The following is a 27980-nucleotide window of genomic DNA, read 5'->3' on the forward strand; positions in this document are numbered from 1 at the left end:
CCTCTAACCCCTCTAACCCCCCAAACAAAAAACGAACCGTGATTTCTTGCCAAGCCCAGGCAGCCCACACACTTTGTGCCCTTTTTGGCACATTGTATCCAATTTATTTGATGACCTTAGTTTCTGCTGTTGTTCCCGGCCATTGTGATACTCAATTTTAATTACATGGAAAAAGTTTTCTCTTCTGGTCCAAGGCCCCACTCTCCAGCAGAAAAACTTTAAGCGCCTGCCGACTGTCAACATTAAATTTGAAAATATGCCAGCTCATTAATAAATTTAATTGCCTAAGCCCCGTGGGCTTTTAAGTTGAGTTGGCCATTCAACTATTTGGCAAATACTATGGGCCATCTGATAAATTCATTCGATTTGGGCCTGAAATCGGGGCTCAGCCGAATGAAATCGGTCACGTAATACGTAAAAATAAAAATCATTCGCTTGTAAAACTTTTATGAGCGACTGCCGCTTTTACGCCCCTCAGGATCATAGGCGAATTGTCTCGGCCAAATGTAAATTAAGCTGCAGGAGCTGGGGCTGGGGGGAAAAAGGTCAAATCTCGGCAACATTGAGGGCGATTTACCCCTTTGTTATTGTCCCCGAGAACACAGTGCGTATGAGTAATGTCGGAGGGCGAGGCAATTGCGATTCCGCCAGGCCGTAAAAAGAGCTTGAAATGTACTGTAAACGCGACAGGCGACAGGCAAACTAAATAACTATCGGAATGGCAAGTTTACAGCAGTCCCTCAATTAGATATTCCAAGCGGGCGGCACTTAAATATTTAATTCTCCAGCTGGAAAAGGCGAAAATCAAAAGTGAAAAGTTTTACAACTCCGGCCAAGTTCGCAGCCATATCCCCTGTCAAGAAGTTGTCGCAACCTCTGGATTTTGCTCCTCCTAAGCCAAGGGGAGCAGACAGGTTGCAACAGTCCCGTGAGTGTTGAAACTTTGCTTGGGGTATAATTTTCGTAATGTCTTTAGGTTTAAATAAATACCACAAGCATAGTTTTATATTATTTAACACTTTGTGTTCGCTGCGGCCGGAAACTTTCGCTCTACTTGCCGCACTCCTACTTTCCCTTTTTGTTCTTCTGTCATCTCGCAGGAAAATGCCAAATGAAAGAAGTTTCGGCTGAGGTTGGCTGTTTGTGTGTGCGAGCGTGTGGAAAACTTGGCGAAAATACATTAAAAACTTTGCTGACGCATTTTCTGCGTCTCTAACCAAGAGAGACTTTAGACTTGGCCAAAACCCGACAGAGCCAAAAATAGTTGCAGTCGCCTCTGCCTCTGCCTCCGCCGCTGCAGTTGCAGTTTGCTAGTTTGTTGCCACACTGGCTTTGTCCGAGCTTAGGAAATGGCGTGAAAAGTTCCATCAAGCGCTGCGGAAAGCGGTTCCAGTTCGGAAATTCGTAAATTCGCAAATTCGCAAATTACTCGGGCTTCACTTAATGAACTTGATCCAAATTAAATTGTTTTTCTTTCGGGCACGACAATAAACAAATGAAGACTTCAATGGCTTGACAGCGTTTCGTAAACAAAGTTGTAAACAGATTTTGATTTTTGGCTCGTTTTTTCTCTTTGGCCCCGAATTCTGCGAACCAAGGTTGTCCTGTCGGCATTAAAAAGGGTTCGCTGCCTTTTCACAAAGCCTAAAACTTTGTTTAATATACTTTTTTTTCGAGCCGCCCTTTCAGCCGCTGGTATTACACGAGTAAATTGCTTGTGCTCATGTTCGCTGATGTAGCCATGAAGGAGCGTTTATGAAAACATCGGCGGCACTCGGCGCGTAATAAATCAACAGTGAACGGACAATCCTGTGAAGTCAAGTTGAACAAGCGGATTCAGCGCCAGCTTCCGGCAAGGGCGGTCGAAAGCAAAACAACAGGAGGTTGGCCTCGGCCGACGGAGGCTTAGATACCCTTCAGTAAGATTACCTAATTAATTTGGCTTTTTTCGAGGGAAAACTAGGACATTTGGAAGTCGGATTATATCATTTTTAGGAGGTACTCGAACGGTTAAAAATGGCTTGTATATAACCAACTACAGTTAAATAACTATTATTTTTTACGATTTTATGTAAAATTTTTAGCTATTTTCATTTAGATAATAATCTTAAGTAATGTTTAATAGCTGCTTAGAATATCTTTCGAAAACCTAATATAAACTATTATTTTATTTATGTGAAAATCCTTCTTAGCAAAAATATTTCAATTTTCATTTAAATAAAATTATAATTTGTTTTTAAGGCCTTTAAAATCATACTTTAATTAGCAGTAATTGTGAATTGTTATTGTGAGGAGCAAGAGCCTTTAAAAGAGTATGCACGGGCACGCAGCGAAAGCCGAGCACCGCTGGCAGTGTCAGCTGATATGGAAATGGCACCCATCCCGTACCGCCCCCATCCCGCCCGGAAAACTCACGGCTAACGAACTAACGGCACGGGCATAAATTACCCGAGGAAGCCTGCTCCGCGCGGAGTGGCGCATAATGGAAGCCAAGCGGCGGCAAAGTTATTTGCCGTAACTGTTACACTTTCAATTTTGAGTTTATGGGTGCAGTGGCGGCGCTGGAGGGGGATTGCTGGGGGGCCCGGGATGCCCATGCCATTCCCATGCCCGCAGAAGCCAGCTTTTGCGTGGGCACCGACAGCGCGGTTCCAGTCTGTCAATTACAATTAATGTGGGCGACTTGGCTGCGGGACAAGTTTGTTTTCCAGCCAGCGCATGCTTAACTGCCCCCATTATGGCGCGCACCTTACCATAGAAATAATGTCTAGGATTTTTAACGAACTGAAGATCGATAAAGCACAACGCTTAGGGAACTGACTTCTATATTATAAAAAAAATATCGTTTAGGGAAATCAATAAAGTATTATTTTTAATCCCCTTTCTTGCTACAACTGCCAGTCATTTGTGTTTAAGCAAGTACACCTTGAGCTAAGTGACAGCCTTAGAGATCTGATCAATAATATTTTCACCTAAAACAAAAAGAAATCAAAGGCCAACCCAATATCACACAAAAGATGTATTAAAATTTTTGTTTAATTTCGGTACCCAACTGCCCAAAAATCATCAAAAAGAAGAATGGAGTGCAAAAAGTGTGGTGAGATGTAAAGTGCAGGTCTTAAGGGCAGCTAAACTAGTTTCCTCCTCCCACAGACACCACCAGCAATGCCGGTGACCACAGACTCGATCCGACCATAGATGTGGTGGACCTCAAGCCGGAAACCACCCTGGAGATGGAGATTGAGGAGGCTCTGTCCTCCAGCAGTGCCGATGATACCCCGCCGGGAATGATCGTGGTGGAGACCCGCATCAGTTCCTGGGAGGAGGATCAGTCCTTCGACAAGGAGGTCATCCCAGTGGATGCAGAGGGTCCTGAGCTGCCGGCCTGCTCGGTTTCCCTGGGCCTGAAGCCGAACGTCCAGTTCCAGAAGCTGCCGCATCCCCCCAATCACCCTCTGGCCAGCACAGAGGCTGCTCTGGCCGCCGCCACCTGCTCCGCCTATGCCTCCGCATCCGCATCCGCCTTCGCCTCGCCGTCACCCAAACCCATGACCACAGAGTCCATTGCCACACTGCGGCACTGCATCGATGGAACCACTCAGTGCAATAGCCTGGGCTACGAGTCCGCATCCAATGATTCAATGCCCTCGGTGGGATCTCTGGTCTGTCGCATTTGTCACAACGCCGATAATCCCGAGCAGTGAGTACGATTTTGAGGTGCCAGGATGAGTAGAGAATTTTTATTACCCCCGGGGTGTATGTAATATACAACTTCATTAATGCTCTTTTAATATGAACAGCATTTTTCGAATATTTAATATCCCAAAAATACCTCTCCTTATGTTAATGGCTTTTAAACTATAATCCCATCTTAAATAATCCCCAATCAAGGCCGAATATACCCCAATTCGTAATACACCATTACAGGGTGCCGTGCCTTCCATTTAATTACGCTCGTGCAGCCGCAAATTGTGCAAGGAATTAATTGCACGGCATTTAATGTATTTAGTGCAGGGCCCGCCGGCGAATGCATTTATTTATTTTAATTATTAAAATTAACACTGCAGGCAGCACCCACCGCCACCCATTTCATCTGGGTTTTGTAAACCAGCTCGCCTCCCCAGTCGAGCACTTTATCCCTGATTATCTGGTTGGCTGTCGCTTTAATCCCCTGATTTCTCATTGTTGCCACTGTTTGCCCTGCCACGCCCACTGAAACTGTCGCCCGTTCCGCCCCCGATTTGTTTGCAGGCTCGTGTCGCCGTGTTTGTGCAAGGGATCGCTGACATATGTCCATGTGCACTGCCTGGAGCGCTGGATTAGCACCTCGCGCTGCACCACCTGCGAGCTGTGCCAGTTCCAGTACAACACGGAGCAGACGCTGCGGTAAGCTAAGAAGTACACTGGGCAAAAAATCGTAGTTAAACTTATGAAAATTCCTTTTCAATTTCTTAAAGTCTGACAAATGGCATTCAATATTTTTCGACTTCCTCAATATTAAATATGACTTAAAATTTTAAAGGTATTTTTTGGAGATCTCGTAACACGCAGGGCTATTTGAAAGAGATTTTTCCCAGTGTATTAAGCATATGGCGGCTGGTGGCTGCCACACGAAGCGGCGGCAGATGAAAGACGCCTGTGGCTCAGATCTTTTTAATCAGCTGAGTTGGCTTTGTGGCTGCTCCTGCCTCTGCTCCCGTTTCTGTGGCAGCGACTCCTTCTAATTGCCAGTCGGGCTTTGTTAACGGCTTTGCGCTGTTGTGTTGTGTTGTGTTGTGTTGTGTTGTTGGGCGGACTGAGCACTTCTCCAGCTTCCGTTGCAGGTACACCTGTCTGCAGTCGCTGCGTCTGTGGTACTCGCGGGCCATGAGTCGTCGGGCGCTGCAGGAGGACTGCCAGATGTTCTCGCTGCTCACCCTGGTGGCCTTTGGTATCATCGGGACCCTGCTGGTGGGCATCCAGTACTACGCCCTGCACACCCACTCCTGGGGACTGAGCAAGCTCTGGACCAAGTCCTGGATGCTCTTCTTCCTCTTCATGACGGTAGAGGGGGTTTCTTTCATCCACAATCCTTTTCTAATTTAACCGCCCCCAGATCACCGTTTACTTCGCCAACATTTACATGCTGATCAAGTCCCAGCTGACGCCCTGGTATCGGTAAGGCAATTAAAACCTACTTACTTGTCACTTGAAGATACACTTCCTTTAAAATAATTTACGATTTTATTTTCTATAAATGTTTCCAAACAGTTGGTGGCAGTCCGCACGGGACATCAAGCTAATCCTGGAGAACCGAAGACCCTTCCCCAACCCGAGTCGCTTCCTGCGACCCTGCCAGTTGGAGACGGCCTCGACGACAGCCTCCATGTTCACCCACCACGATCAGCAGGAAGTGCCCATGCCCAGCCGTGCCCCGGTCGTCCTGATCAGCTCCAGCGAGGAGGAGGCGGATGCGGAGGACAAGGTGGCCCACAAGTGGGGCATCCGGATGGACAGCGATGCCCTTGCCGCAGTGGTGGCGGCCACCGTGGAGTCCATAGCTGACGCAAGTGCCCGTGAGAGCGAGACCGACAAGCCAACCGAGCAGCGCCATCAGTCGCAGCAGCAGCAGCAACATCAAGCACAACAGCAACATCAGCAGCCGGAAGGCGGCAACTGAAGGGGCAGTGACAAATACTGGACTGGGTCTCGAGGGGATGGGGTCAAGGATGGTTAGCGTCGAAGGTACTGGGTCTGGGCGAGTAATTAAGGCTCAAGGGCAAGGATTCGGCCGGGCTTTCGTTGTTTGCGTGTCATTTGTTTAATGTGGTTTCAATGCTTTTAATGAACTTTCCCGATGAGAGCTCGAATTAAATGGGCAAACTTGAGCTGGCTGCCTGATGATGTTGTACGCTCGAGTCGCTGGAGCTACTCCTGTTCTAGTTGCTCTTCCTTTTCCTGTTTCTCGGCTCGTGCCTGCACTTGGGCTGCTTCCTTCAAGGCGCACAACTTCCGGTTTCCGGCCTCGGCTGACGTCTTTCTTGACTCCTCCCCAAAGCGGGCAAATTAAAGCTGATAACACGGGCGCCCAAGGATGATGGCTGAGCCAGTCACGTGATTGATGGCTCATAAATTAGTCATTTTGCCAGGCCAGAGTCTCAGTCTATTTTACAGAGTCAGTGTGTGCTTGCAGGGGATTCGTTAAGGAGGGCAACTCCCACAGGACGTTGCCGGGTTGTCGCCTGTCTTGTTGGGCCATTTTTCTCCCAGGCTCGAGTGCAGCCTCGAAATCACCCGGTAATTTGGTCTAGGCCCCCGTATCGTGCCAGGCTTATCGCTACACTTCGCCCCCTCACATCCACATGCCATTTAATAACAGCACGAGTCCCGGCTGCTAATGCACACTGGTTCGAGTGCCCAGGGTAGAGCCTGAATTTTGAATGATTGGACTATCTGTCAACACCCCGGACCACTGTTCTCGGCTCTCCGCCGGGCCAAAGGGCTAATCCCGGCTAAGAGATGCGAGCCGGCCGCCCACCTAATGTGCCAGTGATGTTGACATATTAGGCTGGACCGCCCTCTCGTTTGCGTATGGGGCCATATTTGGCAAGGGGTTAACAACCCACTGCGACCTTCAATCACTTGGCTCTGGACCAGACCGAACACGAAACCAAGCCAAACGAATCGAGACGGACCAGATCCCAATGGTTTGGCAATCACGGCCGGAATGATTGAGTGCCTGCAAATCCGAAGCGGAATTTTCATTTATTTTCCACAATTTCCATATGTTAAGCCATTGACTTTGGTACCCTGCGATGTGGGCGTTTTTCAGCGCTAAACAGTCGGTTTTTCATCGGATGTGCCAGAGGCAAAGTAATGTGCGTGAAGCAATTAATTATATTTTCACATTTTAAATAAACCTTTTTGGTGGTGAAGTTTTGGTTTAATTACTTAGTGTATTTTCAGTCAATAGGGTTTTTTTTGGGTTTATGTTAAATAAACCATTTTGTATTGTTCTGTATACACATCGATTAGGTAAATATTTATATAAGTGATATATTTAAGTTTGCTATCATGGTTTTAAATGAACCATAAAAGTTGTTGGTGTTTTTAGTTCTGCGCGTTATTTTTTTTACTTATTTACAAAACATGTACAAAAAAATCCTTATTAAAAACAAACTTAAATGACCTACTTTTTAAAAAGCTGATATTTGCATGGACTGTTAAAATTCCAGCTATTTATCTGTCAGATAAAGTTGACATCAGGAGAAAGTGACAATTTTTTCCCATTTTTTAATGTTATAGGAAAAATCAGAGCCATAACTACTAAAATGATATTGAGTACCTAATTTTTTCCATAAGTAGGGGTTAAGTTGCTGACAATGTGTTGGTTAAAATTTGAAAGGCTGCTAGACAATTCAAAGTAACTCCGATTTCAACTGTTATGAATATATTTTGGGTTGACCCAAAGGGTATGCACAGTGCATTGCCTCCCGAATAGGGAAAGGATTTTGCGATTTTAGCAAACTTTTTACTTTCTACTTACGTCCTTATCGCCCAGCCGCTCCACTCGGCAGTGGAGAAAGCCGGTCTGGCCGACGGTTACGGTCAAGTTGCGCGGCACATCAAAGTCGAAGTAGGGCAGCAGGTTGGAGGGCGAGATGGTTGTTGTCGTCGTGGTGGGCGGCGTGGGCGCCATCGCAGCGCTGTATCCTAGAAATAAAAACAGAGCAGAGAGACGGGATGGAGGTCAGCGGATTGGTGCGAAAGCAGCGGCATAAAAAGTTGTGCCAAATGGAAATATATTTTCATTTTCATTTGCACATACGTAGCGACGTATTGTTGGTTTTAGCGCGGGCATTCAAATGCCCCGAGCCTCCGACGTGGCCGCAACTTTTGGTGGCTGCCAAAGCCCTAACTGAAACTGAAAAGTAATAAAATTCGCATAAAAATGCTGCTCAAAAACGAGGCAGAAAAACAAATAAATGAACGCAGAGCAGGGATATGTATTTTTTGTGTGGCATGAAAAAATCCTCAACAAACAATTATACTTTCTTTTTTATTCCTTTCGGCGTTTGTTTGCTGGTGCGTGAGTGTTTGGCGAGGGCCAAGTGAAGTGCTCGGGGCCTTAAAGCCTAGATACTTCAGCTGTTTCGAAGAATCGATTGTCTCCGTTACATAATCGCAGACATGGCTCACCAACATAAATTCTAGGAAAAAGTTAAAACAGCTAAAAATATGAGTTAAAATGAGACTATGGAAAATTCCAAGGGAAGGTTTCTTTTCGCGGTTTAAAGTACGCATTTCTTAAATGTTGCATTAAAGAGTTTCGAAAAATAATACTCATACAATTTTAAAGAGTTTAATTTTGGTATTGAAAATAATTAAGGCAACCTCTCATATAATTTTTAAGCTTTATAAGAATACCACTTCTCACGCTAATTTAAAAAAGATATATTGCTTTTAGAAAACTATACAATAACGCCTTGAAATGCCAAGTGGCTTAAGTTATATCACATACAAACTTCTCTCACAGATCATAATAAAACTAACTCCTTCCCTTTGTTGATCTGACTACGAAATCAATAGACATAACATTCATAAAATACTCATCGTGAAATTTATACGCGCAATTATGTGTTCTTCTGTCCTCCGCCCTGAGAAAAGATGCTAATTATGATGGTAAAAATGTTTTCCGGTCATCAGCACACTTTGCTAAGTTTATGGCCACGAAAAAGTTGGCCCACTAAATATGTCAAGCTAGGGGAAAAGTTGTGTCCGTCGGCCTCCGATAGCCAAGTTGGATAGCGGCATTTGGGGAGCCGGGCCAGGAAACGGTTGAACTAAGTTCATCAATACGCAACGCGCAGGCAGATGGGGCTCAAAGGGAATCAGTGGCAAAAAAGCTGGCGAAAAGTTTTGCACATCAAAGCCCGGTACAAATCGGCGCAGATCGCATGCAGCCAACTGGAATGCGAATAATTGAATGAGGCGGTACGAGACTCGACTCCTGCTGGCGTCAGTTTATCGAACTCTCCCCGGCCTGAACTCCAGCTGGCAGCCAGGAATCAAGGAGCTCCATCCATCGCCCCAAGACGGGGCAAAACTGCTGTTGCACATTTCCGTTTCCGCACGCGCTAGGCAAAAAGAAAACGGGAAAAAAGTGAAAACTTTCGCCGGGGCACGCACACACTTTCACCAAAGGCAGCTGGAAGACATACGCAAACTTTTCACATGCGTAGCAATGTGAAAACACGAATCGACGCCGCATCGACGGTGGTGCGGTGGTTGGGTGGTTTGGTGGCTGGGTGGTTTGCAGGCTGGGCGGTTCGCTGCCTGTCGGGACATGAAAAATTTTACGATTTACTTTTTGAAAAATTTTGAACACAAAGTTAAATTTAATGCGCACCCGCAACATTTGCGTACGTGCGGCTTTCCATCTTCTGGCAAAATGCAAAACATTTCGGAATAGATAATAATGTGAGGGGACCATCGGGGAAAAGTTTGCTTCGTTAATCGAAGCGGAGTTGCTCTTTTGAAACAGATAATGTAATGTTGGGAAAGTTAATAACCATAAACAGATTTGAGGTCCTTGAGTTGCTTTTGTGACCTTTTTTTGATTACTTCCAATTATTTTACTTAGGTGATGTTGATTTTTTGCCCTTGCCCTTGCTTAATATTAACAAGAAGATGAGTCGTAAAGAAAAGAAAATGAAATATGCATTACAAGAAAATTAAGATTGATTTAGTTTTTAATTCTTGAAACCTAGAAAAGTAAGGCTGTTCAGAACAATTTTTTAGACATCAAGAAAATTATTTCAAATCTATGTTCCCTCAAAACTGAAACTAATCTCCTACGTTCTTTGATTATATATTTAAGTTTTCTATATTTAGGATTTAAGATTAGTCTTTGCGAATGTATCCCTTTACTAAATGTCAAATATATCAAAACATCAGCTAGAACCGGTATTATAATATTTAATCCTGCTTAAAAATGTTGGTAAAGTTTTGGAACCATTTTCCAGGCCATGTACCATCCAATACCCTTCGTTACACCCCCACCCGACCGCAATTCACACTGATAGGTAACAGGGTATCAAAAGCGAGCGAAAATTAGCTTAGAAATGCTGCACGTATGCGTGCGTGGCGCACAAACGGCGTGGAAAAGCGTGGGAAATTCGCAAAGTGGAAAATGCGGGGCGGGGCAGCAGGGTAGGAGGCAGGGCCAAAACAGAACTTAATTTATTGTTTATCAGCGAGCATGCAATTTATGAGCGGCAGCGAGAAGATTTTCACACAAATTTCTGGGCCCTTCTCCGCCCCACACACTTCGTGTTTGCGATGGGGAGCCTTGTGCTAATTTTATGTTTATGCATGGGAAATTTGCTCACGCTGTGAAAATTAACGATGTGGCTGCCAGGAAATGCCGGGCCCAACTTGTCGAAGCCTCCAAATTGTTGTTAGCCAGTTTGTTTGGCCCGTCATGCTGGCCCACTTGGGCTATCGATATCAGCAACAGCAGCCGAACGGCAGCTGGCGGCTGTCAGATTTCGGCTTTGGCTTTAAGCGTGCGCTTAATCAAAATCAAAAACGCTCGCCGCCTGCAAATTAACACGATGCATGGGCTGGGCCGAGGGGTCGAGGGGTCGAGCCCCTCGAAACTGTCATCCCGAAAGCCCCTGAGCTGCGGTTAGAGGACCAAAAATATTTGCCGACTTTTCAACCCGAAAATTAGCAAATGTGGTGGAAAATGTTTGCGGTTGCGAGGGGTTCGCACGGCATAACATATGCATATTTATGGCGGCGATTTGCCAGGGACATAAATCGAAATTAGCGAAAATCTATTGGCCAACTATTAAATCAGAGCCGCCTTAATTGAGCGTGAAATTTAGTAGAGGTGATATTAGGCTGCGTTGCCTTAAAGGTTATCTTGCGGATTTCTTGAAATTTAAAGACTGAATTTTTAAGAACTAAAAAAACTTAATTTCCTTAGTATCGGATTTTAAGAATATTAAAGATCTTTTCACTTCCCCTTCCTTTTTTACAAGTAAGAAATGACGGAAGTTCGTTAATATTCTGATATCCGATTCATTAGAATTTAAGCTTTTTTAGTTTTTGAAATTATCTCATACTTAATATTGACATATCATTCGATTCAATTTCGTAGCTGAGTTTATGTTTTGCTTATAACAATTGAAACAGGCAGACAATTATAATGGCCTTATTGCGACCCGACAGGACGATGTCTTTGGCCTAGTTAATCCCAATTGAAGCTCAATATCAGCATGTGTGCCGGAGCGGATAGGAGGCGAGAGCCAAGACTCCTTGACGAGATGCGAGGAAGCCTTGGATTGTCCATGATCCCGGGCACTTAAGGTTAAGTTGCACTGACATCGCAATGACGCCTTGAGTGGCAGTCGATGCACTCGACGGGGCTCCTCCTCAACTTGGCCCACAAATGTCTAGACTGGAGAGAGAAGTCAAGAGGATAAAGACGCAGCTGGAGGTCCTTTAAATATTCCGAACTATCGATTATGCCGCCTGAGTGTATCCGCTTTGGCTTCGAGCGACTGGATACAGCTAAATATTTGTGCTGCAAATTGCTCCTGACACTTTGCCACTCTATTTGCTAGGACAAATTAAATCAAATTGAAATTTGACAGGAAAATATTGTGTATGTAGTCAGGGAAGCTGTCTTTGAATATATGCACAAAGTAACCAAAAGTCAAGAGAAGTCATTGGCTCACAACAGAGCTCTTTTTCCTTGCTTATTTCCCTTTTTTAAATAAGTTCAGAGCTTCGTTTTCTTGGGCGGCAAAGTTTTTTGTCGTGTGTCGCCAATTTTATGGCCAACAATGTCTGCTTGGCCCCGCCATTTCATCACTCAGCCGGCAGTATAAGTGCCGCATTTGGAATTTATGATTATTTTTCTTTCGCTTTTCCTCGAGCCCCCAACCCACTCCCCATAGCCGGCGAGCTAATGTGGTCGTATGAATGCTTAAATACAAATACGCATACAAATCGGGGCAAACTATAAAAACAGGCGGTCATGACTCACAATGAGGCACGATAAGTGGGCGCGGCGACATTTTAGGCCATCATGGTGTGTGGAAAACTGTGACTCTTGGCAGATATTCGCCAAAGAAAAAACCGGCAAAACTTCGTTAGACAGCGATGCCAACGATGTCGCATTTCAATGAGCATAAAATCCCATGAAAATGTTGCAAGATGAACCGCCATGCCGCCTGAGTTTCACTCTCGCTGCGTGCCTCATTTAAAAACCGCCCGTTTTCGCATTTGCATGCGCATCACATGTCACGCAGAAAAAACCCGAAAAATCTGGAAACAAAAAGCTGAAAAAAAATCGGAGAAAAAATCGGAAACGAAATCAGATAACGCCCGCTGAATGCTGCGACAAGTGACGGATGTGTCTCGTAAATGCTTCGTCGAGAGGCGATATCGTTGGGCAAATGAAAAATAAAAGACAGAAATTATCCGAAATCGGTTTAGGGCTGCGCAGCTCACAATCAAAGGTGAGAAATGGGGAAAAAGGGAAGAAAGGAGGGGGATGACCCTATATATATAGCCTGAGATCCTTGTGGGGACCACATGCTGCACCCTCGAGCGTGTTGACAACGCCACCAGCACACATAATCATTTTCTAGGGCCACAACTGCTGGCGTTGGCAAGTTCCCATGCCGAGACTCTCCAGCTGAGCTCAGCAAGTTTCGCCTCAAAGTGTGCTTCACTTAAATACAGACATTAATCGGAGCCGGGGCGAATCCCCCTCCTTCTTCATCAGCTCTCGGTGTGGTTGTGTTTACATGCTCCACTCCAGGGCACATACTTTATGATCGGAATCGGAATCGATTTGACTCCATTCCGCTTCCGCTTTCGCCATGGCACAAATGCAATCGAAACGGAACGCAATTGTAAAAACAATTTCAGCTGCTTTATTGTTTGTGAATGAAATCCTATATTGGTTAACCGACAAGGAATAAAAGTTGTTGGCAGCCCGACCATTCGCCACTGGCCGTTCGCCTTTTCGAAAAATTGATTACACTTAATGGCGAAGATAAAACCGTAAGGCCCGACCACACGGCGTATGTGTAATGTTCGAGCAATTATCATTGGCATATTGCAGTTTGCCCTCGCCGGCCAAGCCGGGGGCCATATTTCACTTCAGCCCTGCATCGGAGTCTCCTGGTTATGGCCGTGGCTGCGTCTGTCTGACTGCCCGTCCTCCAATGCTGGCAATTTTCTATTAAGTTTGCCTCCGTTCTGTCGATCCGAGTGCTCAGACGACAGTGTGCGCACTTAGGCGCGACAATTAATTTATGGCCTAGACGCTCTGCCAACCCATAAATTATGCCTGCGAATGCCAATGAGAACGGAGGAAAGCAAGTGGAAATCGGAGCGTTGCCGGCTGGTCGACATAATTGAACAACGTGGCGTATGAGTAACGAGAGTTGATACACAGGAATGTTGCGCAATCAAATAGAAAATGGGAATCCAGATTATATTACATTCCAACTATTATATCCTGGTATAATGATGACTACCATTTTCTGTTCCCCCTATGGAATCCCCTATTATCCTGTAATTGTATGTCAGAGTCATTTGTCAAGGTGCCTAGAAGTATGCTGCAAAAAATTGCTACACAGTAAGCCACAAGATTCTAAATATTTTACAGCATACTTTTTGACATACTTCGGACTCTTAAACCATACTTTGAAACACTTAAATAACAGATTTTAAAACCCTCAATTGCGGTTTCAATACGTTTAAGGTGTCATTGTATTTATATTTATTCAATAGCTGAGATTACACTTCATTTTAATACTACTTTTTTTACATAAATAAATTCCAATTAATGGCTTTATTTTGGTGGTTTCAACTGGTTATTTTTCGGGTTGCATATGTTCCAACCTTCTGTTCGCTTTGTTACAAATAACGAACTTATGAAGCGACCCTTTCCGATATCGTGTTGATTAATTACCCACTGATATGCTAACAAACAACTGGCTGCTCAGTCGGTGGCAATGGCAGCTTTGGTTACATTGCAGCTAATTGCGTACTGATTGAATCGGCAGATCGGGCTCAAAGCAATCAACACAGAGTGGAGCCACTGCGAAGCCGCAGTGGATGTGGCAGTGGAAGATGAGACCACTTTAACTTAACTCGGCAATGACATAGTTTCGGTGCCTTGCCAAGCCCCAGCCCGAGCCCAAGCTCGATGGGAAATCAAGTCAGCTGAACAAAGTGTTCTGACTGAACAATAAACAAGTCCTGGCATTGATTTCTATCTTGGCAGACTTTCCATTTGTGTCGCAGCCATCCCTTCCCGGCGCTTTGTTCCACCGCCTTTAAGTTGGCCAAAAGTACGAGGTTGCCTTGAAAATTTTCCGGTTGACTTCAAAGCAGAAATGCAAAAATGAAATTCACAACTAGTGGCCCACTCAAATACGGCTGTGGTGGCTTGGCTGGGAGAGGTGGTTTCTCCTAGTCAAGGGCCAATACGAAAACTGTATTGTATGCAGGCATTGAACTTTGCCGAGTTTTCCCCAAGTGAAACTGCCAACGAGGAAACAATACAATGCGGGCCACTATTACTACCGGATCTGTGTGAGTTTTTGGGGGGCAAAAGTTAAAGCAGGCGGCAGGACACAGAAAACAAAACACACTCTCGCACACATTACAAAGTAGGCCATCAACTCTTTGACAAGTTGTGTCGTGGGGAAAAAAAAAAAAAAAAAAAAAAAAAAAAAAAAAAAAAACAAAGTGCGTGCTTACGCGTTATTATTTTGTTATCTATTCTTCGTGTGCTAATAATAGCACAGATCATAAAAATTCGGACGCTGTCTAGCGCAGTGTCGGCAGTGGGACAACAACAACAACATAAGTGTAGTGCGACAAGACTGCATTTGTGCCCGCTAGGGCACCGCTGTTCCCCTCACACTGCGCGCAGCCGTACAAGAGGGGCAATAAAAGCAGTGATTGACTTACATTCGACTTTGCATAAAATCGAGAGAAATGGCAAATACCAGAGAAACAATGCTTCTGGGCGAAGCTCTGAGAAAAGCCGTCATGGACGAGGTGATTCCAGGAGAGTTAACCCTGGCAAAAAATCTGGCCACTAGCGGCAAGCTTAACTCATATGGTATAGCAGTATCAAGCAGTAATGCAGCCTGTATCACCAGTACTCTGACAACAACTCACAGTCCAATATATACCAACACTACATCATCACCCAGCATATGCAGTGGCATGTGCTCAACGCCTATGCCTCCTAAAGCATTAAGCACTTCTATAGACTTCCCCCCTCTACCGGATTCACCCAGATGGCAAAAAATCCAGAGCCAGAAGAGGAAGGGGTCATCGAACTCACCAATAAGTCAACGAAAACGTGCCGATATTAGAAATTTAGAACCCAGTGACCCTGTGTCAGCAAACAGGTTCGAAACACTATCAGTTGATGACGATGAGATGGACTGCAATAGTGTGGACGAACCATCGACTAGCGCTGCAGCAGCGGCTTACCGTTCTCACACCGCTTCTAAGGCTAAAGACAGCAATGCACATAACAAGAACGCAAACGTACAAAGTAAAACTGATTCATCTACGGTAAAATCTGCTTCTACTGGTAGTCCAAAACCACCACCAATCGTTCTTATGGACGTGACAAACGTGAACGAACTTCTTATCGCTATCGAGGAAGTTACAAATCTTGAAAATGTTGAAATCAAATCCTCTGTGGGCTCCACTCACAGAATCTACACCAAAGACGCAAACACCTACAGGGCTGTAGTACGACAACTAAGTTCCCTGAAAATTGAATTCCATTGCTATCAATTGAAAGACGAGAAACCATTCAGAGTTGTTGTGCGAGGATTACACCATTCACAGCTCCATCATAAAATCAAAGAGGAATTACTCAGACAGGGGCATAAAGTTCTATCAATATATAACCCAAAAAGCAACAAGAGCGGTGAACAGATGAACCTCTTCTTCATTAATGTAGAAAAGAATCTAAATAACAAAGATATACTCCAACTACGATCTCTATGTCGCCAACGCGTCCGTTTTGAAGTAGCCAGAAAAGCACAAGACATAGTGCAATGTCGGAGATGCCAATCGTTTGGTCATACTGCAAGATATTGCTACAGACCTTTTATCTGTGTCTCTTGCGGTGACTACCATAAATCATCAGATTGTCCCAGAAGCAAAGAAGCACCAGCAACTTGCACTCACTGTGGTGAAAATCACCCAGCTAACTTCCGTGGCTGCAAATCCTATCAAAAATTGCTCAAAATGAACGAAAATGTACAGAAAACCCCAAAAGTGAGCATAAACAATAACTCTACACCCAAACATTATGAAAATGGAGTTTCTTATGCTCAAATAGCCAGAAATGCAAATCCAATCACGGAAAAACAAAACAAACGACCAGGAAACCTAACAAATAGGCTACAGGACGCCATTCAACAGCAACATCACTACGGTGCAAAAAATCATGCGCACTTTTTCCCAGATGTGTCACAACAGCAAAATGCACAAGAATCTAAACTAGAAATGGCAGTTGCATCGCTCTCAAAAGCTATCGAGGGTCTATACGCCATGCAAGCCCAGATGCTGAAGATGCTGGTTGCAATTAACGCGCAACTTACACAATGTCCCAAATAAAAATTCTCACCTGGAACACGCGAGGTGCTGCCGGCAAAATGACGGAAATCGGCCACCTTGCGGAGAGAGAGAATATTGACATTCTCCTTCTCACTGAAACGAAGACATCCAACCTTCAACTATTTGGATATGAAGTCTACACTTCAAATCTACCTGACGGCAGCCACAGGGGTGGAGCTGCAATCCTGGTTAACAAAAAGATCAATCACTTTCCCATCGAGCCAATCGTCCATGCTAAAGTCCAAATCGTGGGTGCCAGAATCCAAACATGTATAGGACAAATATTCATCGGATCAATCTATTGCCCTCCGAACTTCAGCTGGACTCAATCAGAATTTGATGACATATTCGCTAACTTCAACTTCCCAAGATCATTTATCAGCGGAGACTGGAACGCCAAACATCCATGGTGGGGTTCTGCGATCACCTGTCACCGAGGTAACTTACTTGCCGCAAGCGCCATCTCAATTAACGCCAACATCCTGGCGACTGGAGCACCAACATACTATCCAAGCGCAGTAAATCGAAGACCATCCTGTTTAGACTTTGCAATTTATCGCAACATTCCACACGACAAGCTAAGCATCAGAGACAGCTGGGACCTTGAATCGGACCACCTATCTCTCATCACTACATTAAAAACAGAAGCCATACAATGCACTCAACGTAGACAACTTCTTAGCAAACACACAAATGTAGCTGTTTTCAAGGAAGAACTATGTAGATCGATACGCCTTAACATTGAGCTCAACTCTGCTGCTGAGATTGACGACGCTGTAGACCTCTTCACTACCAACGTGACAAATGCGGCGAGGAGTGCAAACGTGTACACTGCAAACAATCATGGCAGAGCCCTCATACGCCACTCGAATAGAATTGACCCAAACATTGCAGAGATTCTAGTCCGTAAGAGAGCACTGAGAAGACGTTATATTCGAACGCACAGTCCTGAGGATAAAGCTCAATGGCATAGATGCGCCAGAGAGCTTCACGTTGCCATGGCTGAATTGAAAAATGCGCAATTCGAACATATGCTGACCAATATGGACTATTCTAATGATTCCATTTTTAATATGTGGTCCTTTACCAAAAAAGTAAAAAGAATGCCACAGAAAGTTACGCCTCTGAAGAACAGCAATGGTAACTGGTGTCGCTCCTTAGAAGAGCAAGTACAAACATTTGCGGAACACCTTGGCGACAGATTCACTGCGTTTAATTTCGCATCCGAGGAGGATATCAACAGAATAAACGAAATACTACAGCGCCCTTTCCAGATGTCACCTCCAATAAGACATATCCGTCTGGAAGAAGTCTCAAACATGATACGTACCCTCAAAAGTCGAAAGGCGCCAGGTCATGACCTAATAAGCAACGCAGTACTTAAAATCCTTCCCAAGAGAGCACTATTACTTATCACATTGATATTCAATGCGATACTTAGAGTGCAATACTTTCCCAAAAAATGGAAGAGTGCTAGAATCAGTATGATTCTAAAGCCAGGGAAACCGGAACAGGATCCATGCTCCTACCGGCCTATCAGCCTCCTGCCCTCTTTATCGAAGGTAATGGAAAGGCTGATAGCTTCCCGACTTATAATACACCTAGAAGACAATGATACTATCCCAATGCACCAATTCGGATTCAGAGCCGGCCACAGTACGATTGAGCAATTGCACCGTGTAGTCAATCACATCCTGAAGGCCTACGACAATAAAGAATACTGCAACGGCATCTTTCTTGACATACAACAGGCATTTGATAGAGTTTGGATCCCGGGACTACTAGCCAAAGTCAAAACAGCGCTGCCAGCCAACCTGTTTGAGCTCATCAGATCGTTTCTCACAAACAGAGATTTTTGCGTCCAGTCCAGAGACGCAATCTCTGCAAATGTTGCCATTACAGCTGGCGTTCCCCAAGGAAGCGTCTTAGGACCGCTACTGTACTCCATCTTTACAGCAGACATCCCCAAGCCAAGCTATGAAGAAATGACCTACGACAACAGCAAAATGCTGCTGGCCAGCTTCGCTGACGACGTCTGCTTTCTCAGCTCCTCGAACAGTGAGACCGAGTCTTCACAAACGCTGCAAACCTACCTCAACGAATTCGAGAAATGGGCCACGGCGAACAATATCAAAATCAACGAAAGCAAATGCGTAAACGTTTGCTTTACGTTACGCCGAAAAACAACTCCGGTGGTCCACATTAATAATGTGGACATAGAGCAAGCGACTAAGGCGAAATACCTAGGCCTCACACTGGACAAACGCCTAACCTTCCGAGAACATATTGCCAGAGTCGTCAAAATGTGCAACCTAAAGCGGAACCAATTATTCTGGATGCTAAACAAGAAAAGCAAATTATCTCTAAGATGCAAGCGGCACATTTATCAACAAATCATCGCACCAACTTGGAGATATGGAATCCAAATTTGGGGAGTGGCGGCTGCGTCCCACCGAAAACGTTTCCAAACCGTCCAGAACAAAACATTAAGACAAATCACTGGCTGTGAGTGGTTCGTTAGCGGCCAAACGCTTCACAATGACCTAAACCTGAGTCTTGTTGAAGACCAAATATCGTTCTTCTCAAGCAGGTACAACGACCGTCTAACTGCCCACCGTAATCGTCTAGCCCGGAGATTACAGGGGGCTATCCCAATTCGCAGGCTCAAAAGAAGACATTTTGGGCTGCTCCTAAGAGACTAATATGAATATATTATTTACTTGAAACTAGTCGTAATTTGAGCTACTCCTATATACCAAGTTGAAAACTAATTATAATTTATAATTAAGAGATTATTTACTTAAGAAAACATTTAGGTTAAAGGCTTTAATTAGATCTGTTCCTGGATTATATTAAATAAAGATGTTAATTAAATAAAAAAAAAAAAAAACTCTCGCACAAAAAGTACTGCAGACTTTTGGGCGACGCTTTTATGGTTATCTCTGCTGGCTGTTGTTGTCCTTGCCATGGCTGACTTTTTCATGATTATGTGCCTCATTGCGAGGGGCTTGGAGGGGGTATACTATACTACACCACACCATATAGAGCGGGAGTTTTTGCTAGCCGCTCTGATTTAATTTAACAAAATGCCGCCGGCAAGGAACTCTGGCCCTAGGGCCATCGTCATTTGGTCAATTCCTATGCGAGTGCGGTATCTCTGGGAGCCTCGCAGTGTCCTGTCATAATTTAGCACATTTTATTAGCCGTTTTTGCTCGCTCGATAAGACCAGTCATTCGTGCACAGCAACAATATATTAGTAAATGGTAATTCGGCTAATATGGCCTTTAAATTTATCTACCGAAGCGATTTAAGTGATTTCACATTTGTAGTTTATATTGAGTTTGATTAACACAAAGAATCAAAAGCGTGAAATATAAAAAAAATTATAGCAATAAATAACGTTTAAAATAGATAGTAATATTAAATTACAATTTATCTTGCGAAACAATTTGACTGATATTATTATCCCCACTTAGGCGCCTTTGTGAAAGTGTGTATTCAGTTTGACACACAATTACGTTTAAAGCTAGTGAAAGGAAATAGCTGAACTAATGTTAATTCCCCTTTTTAAAATACCAAAAGCAGAGCTTTATAAAACAAAAGCAGAGCTTTACACAATCACCACAAGTAAGGGATCAAGGTTCTTAAAGCTTTTATTGTAGTTTTTAATTATATTTATAAGTATGCAGTAATTAAGAGATAGTCATGTTTTTAAATGAATACTCTTTAGTTGTATTTTAAAGTATATTATAGCATGCTTCTAAACACCTAAAATAACAAAACTCTTGGCTTACGTAGCCCACCAAATAATAAACTAAGTTCAATAAAATTGCTAACTTTTCTGAGCTTTTTTGATTATTTTAAAAATGTGTTAGGAAAATAAAACGAAAATAAAATTTGTATTTTTAAAGTATGCCTTAAAAATATTGTTAGACCTCTAGATTAAATAAGTTCATCCATTATTGTTTCCGAACTTCCAAGTACCCCAAACTGTTCTACACGATTTTATATTTCATACTTCAGTGATTTCATACTTTCTTTATTATTTCCTTCATGTGTAGCGAATCCTTGCCCACTGCCAGGACATCTGACGTAGGTCGTGGTCGTTGTTGGTGTCGCCCTGAAGACTCCCACATAAAATTAGGTTACACAGCGCGCACGCGGGGTTGATCACTGCGTATGAGTGATTTTTATGGCATTTTTATTGGGGCCCAGGGATTGAGGCTTCTATTGGCCCGCACCCACTAAGCCGTGTCTAGACGTCCTTCGGCATCCTTGGCATGCTTTGCCCTGCCGCTGGAGCTCCTCATTAGCCCGCTATGTTTATGAAGCCTTCGTCGCCCCGAACTGTTAAGCACATTAACACTGCAAAAGTTTTCGCCGACAAAGTAAACAACTTACAACGAAGTGCTGCATCAGCGAAAGAAAAGCGGGGAAAAATCTCATTTAATATGCATGCGCAGGGAAAAGTCCCTTGCGACTCGCGAATGGGGGAATGCAAATGGCAATGCCAAACTTTCGTTTGCTTTAATCAGTGCGTAAAATATTCAACTGCAACTGGCAAGGAAAAGGGGGAAAATCGGTAGCTTGTATTTTCCCTGGGTTTCTCCTCTCAACTTGACTTCTGTCTTTCTTTCGCATTTTCCGCACTCTTTTTCCCCCGACTTACATGCGGATTTACTGCGCTTGCAGTTTGCATCACATTGCAGGCTCTGCCGGTGACATCCTCTTTGCGAGACAATAGACTCAGCCCGACTTAAGACAGCTCGAAGGATTCCCTGAAGGATTCCTGCGGCCACGTAGCTGATTCGTTTACTGTGCCGCTTGAATTTGCACACACTGACTGTCTGTCAGCTGACTGGATGCGATGGGTCTCCTTCCCTTCCCGAAAAAATAAGTAAGTATAGCGGAGTCGGTTCTTCAGTCGACATCTCCTGAAATTCCTTTGCGTGCAAAAATAATAACAAAATCCCGCGAATAAATTGTAATGAATGGCGCAAGCGTTTATTGAAATTTTTACCGCCTTTTGGCCAGAATGAAAGCGAAATAAAATTTCCAAGGCAGGCGGGATTAGGGAAAAATTGTCGTGAGACGGGGGAAAGTGCTTGTAAATGACAGCCATAATTTTACATTTAATGCTGTGGCATAGGCAAAAGCGCTGAGCAATATAATTATATTGCAACGATGAGGTCCTGGGAAAAGTGTAAAGTATTTAGTAGACGAAGCCGATGAAAAAATGTAATTGACAGAGAAATTCATTTCTTTGAATTATGTTTAAAATTAAGAGTTGTCATCTAAGGGAAAGGACTCAATATTAACCTTGAATATTTTCTGGTTCACCAGAACACCATTAACTTTTGTTTGCATTCTCGAAACCATTTAATACAGCTGTTAATCATTAATTCTGACCTTACGCAGACTGATTTTTGAGAAGATTCGGCGAAAATCATGGTCATGTTAAGCCTTCCATGGAAATCAGTCGAATGTAAATGCAAATTGATTTGTACTTCGTCTGCTGCCGCAGCTACTTTACATATTCGTGTGTTTTTTTAATGGTTGAGAGATGTTCGTGTTCCCTGGAATTGATTTCAACACGGACTGCCTCGTCATTCGGTCGAGATGGGGGGAAACTGCTCTTAAATATTCCGCAACAATGAGCCGGCACTTTAAGGCCAAGACAGGCGAAATGCCACGTAAATATATCTACTTACAAAACTCTCAAGTTAATGGCCGACTCTATTGGGCTTAAAAGTCAACAAGTTGGCCACTGTTCATCCCGCCACGTCCGAAGGGTCTGGTCCTTCGTCTGGCTCTTGGTCCTTGGTCCCTGGTCCCTGGTCCCTGGTCCTCGGTCCTGTCTTCTATTCAATTTGCATTGAGTGTCATTGTTGTTTCGGCCACGTTGTTGTTGATGTCCCCTGCCCTGTCCCCGAGTCATACACAACCCACTATACCATACTATATACCCTATATAGTACACAATGAACGCATAACGACTCGGACGAATGAAAGTGTGCAAATAAATATGTTTGCTGGAGCAGAGCCAGGAAAAAAGCAGGAAAACTGTCAGGCAGGGAGCTTATTCATAGTCCGGTCACAAATTCAACACCTACGCAACTATTGTGCCAATTTGGGGACCCAAGTTGACCTTTTTTTTAGATGCCACCGCCCCCCGAAACCTGCGCCTGACAATGCATGCAAATGACGGCATTTTTTCTCCACCCATGGTAAATGGAATGGGGGTGTGTTTTAGCTTTCTGCACAGGGAAAAACCAGGAAATGTTGGCTCTTTTTCCACTGAATGGATATCAAAATATGCTACAGAAATTGAGGAACTTAAAATATCCTTTGTATCGAAGCCACAAAAATCTTAAGGATTATTTAAAGGGGACTCAAAGGCTTACTTTGGAATCCAAAGGTTCTATATATGTAATCTGAAAGACTTTGAGGTTTTTAATAGCATACTTCTAGACACCTCTTTTAACTAAGCAACAACACGTAGTAATTCCAATTATTTTATTACAATTAAATATCTTTATTGTTAAAATAATTGTAATAAAATGTATTAAAACTGGGGAACTTATGTCACTTTAATTTTTTTAAGATACTCAGATATTGTTAATGGTCATGTTTGTTTCAGGGACGACTTTATCCATTTCAGTTTTTTCCCCTGCATAACTGCTTTTTTGGCTTTCATTTGGGAACTCGCTTCTACATTCCATTGTACCGGGGATCTACTTCATTTTTGGGTTACTTTGCCCGGCTCACTGCTAATGTCTTCACTTTGGTGGGGGTCGATCCGTCTGGCCGGGAATGGAATGGTCTGCTCTATGAGCTTGTTAGCACCCATAAAAGCGCCCGAAAGTGTGCCATTCCAGGAGGCCTTTGTAATTTTATGCCTGGCCTGCGACATCAACACCAAAACGCCAAACACAAAATACAGTCAGTTGGGCGACAAAGGAAAACGGAAACAGGAAAGCGGAATGGAATGGAAAACTTTAAGTCTTCAAATAGGGCTACGTGTCGCCAACGGGAATCTGTATGCTAATTCCTGTTGCCGGCGCTGCTGCAAAACAAAGTCTCTGCTTCGTTTAGCTTTAATGCGTCATAATCAACACAATCATAATTTGCATGAGGCATGCTCCGCATAATTTTCCACATCATTTCCCAGGCAACGACTACGACGACGGTGGTGAAGGCGGAGGGAACTAATATGCCACGGGAGTTGGAAATTAGCACTGTGCGCCACCCCCATCCGCCCATCATCTTCACAAAACTTATGTATTGTGTAACCCTAAAGCCACAGCAACAACTAGGACAGGAACAACATCCATGAGCGAGTGCAGCTCATTTGTTTGGGCCACTAATTGAACTGCTTCACCAGTTCGCCAAGCTAAGAGGGCAGGGCTCATTTGGCCCCGAGAAACGTAAGACCACAACCTGATTTTCTACTTAAACTTTCACAGGGGTTAAGCCTTTATGCTCTTCAGCCTTTAGCCTTACACCCGAGTAAAAATATTTGTGTTGACAGAATAGCACGACTGGTAAAAGGATCGATAGCACTATCGATACTTTCGATGGTTCTGAAGTTATGAAAACATTTGGAATTTTGACATAGATTTTCCTTTCCCGTAAGCATATATTTTAACCAAACAGATTTTAAATAAACGTATTTATTAGTTTTTATTCATATTGTAATCTTTTGTTTTCTTTATATTATTTTGATAGTACGATAAATTACAATTTTGTTGCCAAATTTGAATAATAAACTGAGCACACTCCGTCAATTAGATCAATAATTTATAAATTGTGAGCTTAATTAGGTGCGTTGTTTGTTTTAATATTGATCAAATGCATCTAAAGTGCACTAATTATGAGATAATCAATTTGAATTTGCAGCAAACCATGAATTATGAGTATAAACACATTCAATAATTGATCAAATGAGTGAGTGCTTTGCACGATTTGCATAGGAAATTGGCGATTCAAAGTGCCAAAGTCGAAGTGGGATGAAGCCGCAAAAACAAAAGCCACTTTAAGTTTTTCCTAGTTGGCTTTTGTTGGCCACAAAGCCAATTTAACTTGGCCAAAGTAATTGAGCGCAAACGAGGGATTAAAGTCAAACCCAGTCGATTTACGCGAACACTGTCCTTGGCCGAAAGTGCAGTGCGAGAAAGCCGGGCGAAAGCATTGGAAAGCGGGGGAAAGTGTTGTCAACTCAACCATTTTTATTGTTTGGCGGTTGAGCGGCCTGACAAGTAGCTGGGAATCAGTCGCGACAACGTGGCGTATGCGCAATGCCTGATTCATGTCGTTGGCGCTAATTGATGCGCGACCACACGGCGGATGCGTCATATCTGAATAGTTTGCTTAATTATATGTAATGCAAAAACGTTTTGCGGTCCGCGATGCCACTGTAACTGCTGTCACTACACTTCTGGCCCGTTGTCAAGCACTCACTGGCACAGAAGCCACATGAAAGCAAATGCTGCCGGCATAATTTAAATCCCAGTTTTGGGGCAATCAAAATCCCCATCAAATCTGCTAATGCCCGCGTTATGGAACCCGTAAACTTGGTCCATCAAACTCATTCGCATCGCCCCGCGCACCGCGCCCCGCACATACAATTAAACTAAATGATGCTCGGCTGTAACATCTTGTGGCAATATGAGAAAATAAATAACTAGATGTAGATGGGAATTACTTTTGCGTATTTTGTTTTGCATTTTGATGAGTTTCGCCGAGTATCTGGGCGCACAACCAATTTATGCCCACGGCATTTTCCGTCTGACTACGACTATCGGCAGGCATTTTCCCACACTACACTCCGCACGAGTCTACAATGTTAATATGTGTGTGGGCTCGTAATATATATGAAGAAATCGATTTTACGCCCTGCTGAAGAGCAGATCTCCAGCAGGCTTTAACAGAATTTGGCAAACTTAAGGCCCTGCTCAACATCACTCAAACCCCGGCAGAATGTGACCATGGAATTGAATATTTCATTAATGCGCCGACAGGGACTGATGATTGTCACTCAGTCCAGGGCCATTCAAATTAGATCTGGGAGCTGGGCCGTAGGTATGTATAAATTCCAAATGATTTGCGCTGATTGCGCCGAGGCGTAATTAAAGTTTTACAACCTAATTAAGGCCAGCGAACCGAACCAAACTGAGCCATCTGAATCTGAAGAGTTCTTCAATTAGGCCCCCATGGACAGGGGCATAAACATTTTAATGACTGACGAAAAGGACGATCAATGGCAGGCAGTATGCATTGCAGTGCGTATCCATAAAAGCGACCATTAAACGCCTGTCGGCTTGTGTGTTCTTGTAACGTCCGTGTGTTCACATGCCGACGGACATGTATCCTTGTCTTGGCTTTTTATGGCTTTCCAATCAAATAATCACAGCTAACGTTTATCGCCTTCACAGGACCAGACACATTCGTATTCATTAGCCTGGCTGTTCGGACACTAAACGGACTCTCCTTGGTCCTGGAAACCCGAGTCACTGGCCCCGGGCTTGAATAACCAAACTAATTACTTGGCTTTTTGAGCGCAAAATGTAATAACATTTTTAGCCGGCAGCGCAATGCAGTTAAACACCTTTGAGTCCACTTCACTCTATCCTTTTTCGCCGCCCCAAAATGTTGCATACTTTTAGGGGCGAAGCCATAAAATTTACGCCATTAGCCTGGCACATTGTTGCCGACTATTTCTATGATTAATACAAAACTTATTTATATTTCTGGCTTTATCCTTGTTTTGCTCCGCTTTAGCTGGCGCTGCCTCCGGTTGCCTGATTTACTTATCTGCCCGACTCCTCGGTTTTGCTTGTGGCTCCTTCCTCCCGGCGGCCATTTGAATTGCACTTTGTTTTTTTATGGCCAACGGAGGGAATTCGCTGTGGCATACTTTCTGCGGCTAAATACATTTGGATTGCCCGGCTGGCTGGCTCTTGATGCAATTTAAATGATTAAGTATTTTTCTGTGTTTTTTCCCCCTTTTTTGGTTTCTTGCTAGAACTTGCAGCAGACTTGTGCCGGAAGGCTAGGCGAAAAGTGATTTAAAATGTTCATGAAATCTCATTCAAACTGCGTGGAAATGCCCGGCCCTCGAAAGTCAATTAAATGGGTTCTCGGAGAAACGGGTACGCCTTTAAGCCGGTTTTTACCTTCCGTTCGAGTCGCTTCAGTTTCATATTTTTTCCTTTTGCCGGTCGAGGATTTCTGGCCGCACCAGCGGAGCAGAAGTTCCATTAATTTGGCCCATTCATTAATTGAGTCAGTCACTAATTTATAAGCTGCTGTCGGTGTCCACTTTGTTTCTGATGCCGAGTTTTTGTTTACATTCTGGCAAACAGGACAGGACACGGTGGGGGAGGGGACATCCTACAGGATGCGGAAACTGACAATGGGAAATGATGAAATGTAAACCAAAGGAAAACATCAGCAAACAGCTATGGGAAGGCGGCCAACGGACCGAAATGGACAAAGCGAAAGCCGGGCGCAAATTACATGTATAATCAAGTGAAGAAATACGAGAGCACATTAATAATCCAGATTCATTAGGGCGAAGCCCCAGAGGGCTAGCGGATCCACCAAAAACAGGCAAAACAAACAAATTGCAAATTGCAGCGGGCAAGCAAAAATCAAGAAAAAGGAGCAAAAGGGCGAAACCAAGGAAAAAGGGTGGAAACAGCCGATGCCAAATGGCAAATTGCTTGGCCAACACTTTTCCGGACTTCAGTGCGCTTTTCGCTAATGTTACATAACAACGGGTTAAACAGTGGAACCCTTGGCAACTCAGTAAGGCTACATGGAAAACAATTTTTAGTAATTTAATAACAAACCACATGTTTATTCAGTTTAGATATTGTATAAAAGGTAACAAAAACTAAATATCATGGTAGTCAAGATTAAATTTACATAATTGTTTGAGCTTTGTATAATTGAGTGGAAAAACTACACAAGCTTACAATATATAATCCTCAAGTGTAAATTCGCCTAATGGTTTTTTATGTAGTGGCTGAGCACGCGAACTCATATAAAACATAATTCTAAAAAAAGAAAACAATAATAATATTTCGTTAATAATAATGGTAATTGCTTACATTAACTGTAAGTATTGTTTGGCGTATTTCAAGGCAATTATCATATTACAAAACAATTCCGAGGTAAAAAGTTATTAATTGAAAGCACATAACAAATGCAGAAAAAGTCATCACATGAAATCTTTGGTATTCATACTAATTACTAAAAAACGCCCCTGAGGGTATCTTTTTAAACCACTTAAATACTATTTATTTCTTTCCTC

General features: G+C 43.5%; 2 protein-coding genes across 3 annotated transcripts in view; one reads left to right on the forward strand and one right to left on the reverse strand.

Moving 5' to 3' along the window:
• The window catches only part of LOC108022985 (zwei Ig domain protein zig-8), a 56835-nt gene that overhangs the window by 13152 nt on the left and 15703 nt on the right, over positions 1-27980 (reverse strand). Inside the window, exon 2 of the mRNA XM_017092211.3 lies at positions 7526-7692. Coding sequence (XP_016947700.1) covers positions 7526-7692 — 167 coding nt within the window. The remainder of the gene's footprint in view (positions 1-7525; positions 7693-27980) is intronic.
• Positions 2911-5867, forward strand: LOC108022983 (uncharacterized). 2 transcript variants are annotated; one of them, XM_017092210.2, is made up of 6 exons: positions 2911-3094; positions 3154-3700; positions 4252-4386; positions 4824-5043; positions 5096-5157; positions 5251-5867. In XM_017092210.2, the coding sequence occupies exons 1-6, from the start codon at positions 3079-3081 to the stop codon at positions 5657-5659; spliced, it is 1389 nt and encodes a 462-aa protein (XP_016947699.1). In that variant the 5' UTR covers positions 2911-3078; the 3' UTR covers positions 5660-5867. The 2 variants fall into 2 exon arrangements, with proteins under 2 accessions (XP_016947699.1, XP_016947698.1); XM_017092209.2 differs by having other exon boundaries at positions 2913-3097.

Source organism: Drosophila biarmipes, chromosome 2R (genome assembly GCF_025231255.1).
Source record: "Drosophila biarmipes strain raj3 chromosome 2R, RU_DBia_V1.1, whole genome shotgun sequence".
Classification (NCBI taxonomy): domain Eukaryota; kingdom Metazoa; phylum Arthropoda; class Insecta; order Diptera; family Drosophilidae; genus Drosophila; species Drosophila biarmipes.

What these genes read in the sequence shown, in the direction of transcription:
- LOC108022983 (XM_017092209.2), top strand. An exon ending in AACGCCGATAATCCCGAGCA is followed by an intron (nt 3,701 to 4,251) that starts GTGAGTACGATT and finishes ATTTGTTTGCAG; the next exon opens with GCTCGTGTCGCCGTGTTTGT. An exon ending in TCTTCTTCCTCTTCATGACG is followed by an intron (nt 5,044 to 5,095) that starts GTAGAGGGGGTT and finishes AACCGCCCCCAG; the next exon opens with ATCACCGTTTACTTCGCCAA.